This window comes from Debaryomyces fabryi (assembly GCF_001447935.2).
Source record: "Debaryomyces fabryi strain CBS 789 chromosome Unknown contig00370, whole genome shotgun sequence".
NCBI classification, from domain to species: Eukaryota; Fungi; Ascomycota; class Pichiomycetes; order Serinales; family Debaryomycetaceae; genus Debaryomyces; species Debaryomyces fabryi.
This window is the reverse complement of record NW_015385794.1, coordinates 1-1,806: the sequence shown is the minus strand read 5'-3', so window position 1 is coordinate 1,806 and position 1,806 is coordinate 1. Positions and strand designations below refer to the sequence as shown.

The window sequence follows — 1,806 nt, the reverse complement described above, 5'->3', positions numbered from 1 at the left end:
AAACTCTAACAATTAGGGCGTGTGGTCTAGTGGTATGATTCTCGCTTTGGGCGACAGTTTAGGAAACTAAATTGATTACTACAAGCATGCGAGAGGCCCTGGGTTCAATTCCCAGCTCGCCCCAATTTCTTTTTTTTGAAGCCCAAATCTTTTTTCCGCCGTATTCTTTGTATGTCGTGTACTTTTAGTCAATGATTGGGGATTTTATAAAAAGCTGGCACGGAATCATATACTGTTCGATTTATACTAAAGGTTAAATAGAATATTTATCGAAGATTTAGGTCTAAGCTCAAGTATCAACAAGAGTTTGAAATATTTTTGATTGCGGAATTATTAGTTGAAAAGATTTCCATAGCATAATAATCGAGTTGCCGCCTTGATAAGATACCATGTCTAGCTATAGTGGCGATCAAGAGAAGATAGTATTGAAAGTCTTATCGTATAAACCTCATCAATACTATGAAATATTGTCAGTTGAGAAAACTGCAAATGATTCAGAGATCAAGAAGTCCTATCGTAAGCTAGCAGTGAAATTACATCCAGATAAAAATCCACATCCAAGGTCGTCGGAAGCGTTCAAATACTTAAATAAGGCGTGGGGAGTTTTAAGTGATCCATCCAAGAAAAGAATATATGATCAAACGGGATCAGATCCGGATACAAGGTTCTCGAGTCAGCCAGAAGCCGGTGGTATGGGAGGCATGAGAGGTAGTCCTTTCGCAACAACCAGTGGTTTTAATGGTGGCTTTGAAGATGATATTTTTAATTTGTTCTTTGGTGGTAACAGATATGCTAGTGGTGGACCAGCATTTACGTTTGGAAACAACGGGTTTACATTCCAGTCATTCGGTGGCGGCGAACATCCTTTTTTCGCCAGTAATATAAGAGCAAGACAACAACAAGCTCAGCAACGTCAACGTCGTCAGCAGAGACAACAAGAAGAAGAACCTTCATTTGTCACAACTATTAAACAATTCTTGCCAATTATACTATTCATTTTGGTTCCGTTATTATCATCATTATTTTCCGAGTCGTCGTCCCCTGATTATTCATTCAGCCCTACGCCAATATATAATACTGAAAGAATAACCCCGACCTACAAAATTCCATTTTATGTGACTAAAGACTTCATTAATAAGAAAAAATTAAGTACTAGACAATTAAAGAACTTCGATTATAAGGTGGAGAATTTATTCGTCCAAGATAAGAGAGGTAAGTGCTCGAAAGAGCAAATCAGAAAGAATGAGATGATGGAGGATGCACAAGGTTGGTTCTCAACTGACTATGAAAAATTGAGACGAGCAGAGGCTATGCCAATGCCTAACTGTCAAGCTTTAAGACAATTGAATTTAATTTAGATGTACATATATCGGTAATAAACTAATGACTGTGAAATCGTTATTCTCCCAACGATTGTAATGATGTGTTCAATATTTCTCTTTCGAACCCGAAAATACTCAAACAAGTAGTACAAATATGCACATATTTAGTAAGTAAATAAATCGTCCATTCTGCTAATGCATTAATATCAAGATTGTATTTGTCGTAAAAGACCAATATATAAAATATAGTCCGTCTACCATCTAATATCGGCTAAACAAGTGCTAGTATGGGCTCTTATAATGCCTTCATAACTTCTAGTAAATAAATATGATTTAATACCCGATATACGATGTAAAAACACAAGCGGCCTGCTTGTGTTTTTGCTCAATGGTAATCAAATATCTTACCCAGTAGCATTTTGCAACATTGTGGTAAGAGCATATATGTACCTTCTTACTCGCTATTGGAGATCAGGAACTTTCC

The 1,806-nt window shown here is 36.7% G+C and overlaps 1 protein-coding gene across 1 annotated transcript; it reads left to right on the top strand.

Annotated features, from left to right (window-relative positions):
- Nucleotides 1-389: 389 nt before the first annotated feature.
- On the top strand, nucleotides 390-1,358 carry HLJ1 (type I HSP40 co-chaperone; the record flags this gene model as incomplete). The annotated part of the gene is made up of 1 exon (XM_015614781.1): nucleotides 390-1,358. One exon carries the CDS (start codon nucleotides 390-392, stop codon nucleotides 1,356-1,358), a length of 969 nt encoding a protein of 322 aa, XP_015464391.1.
- Between the last annotated feature and the right edge of the window lie 448 nt (nucleotides 1,359-1,806).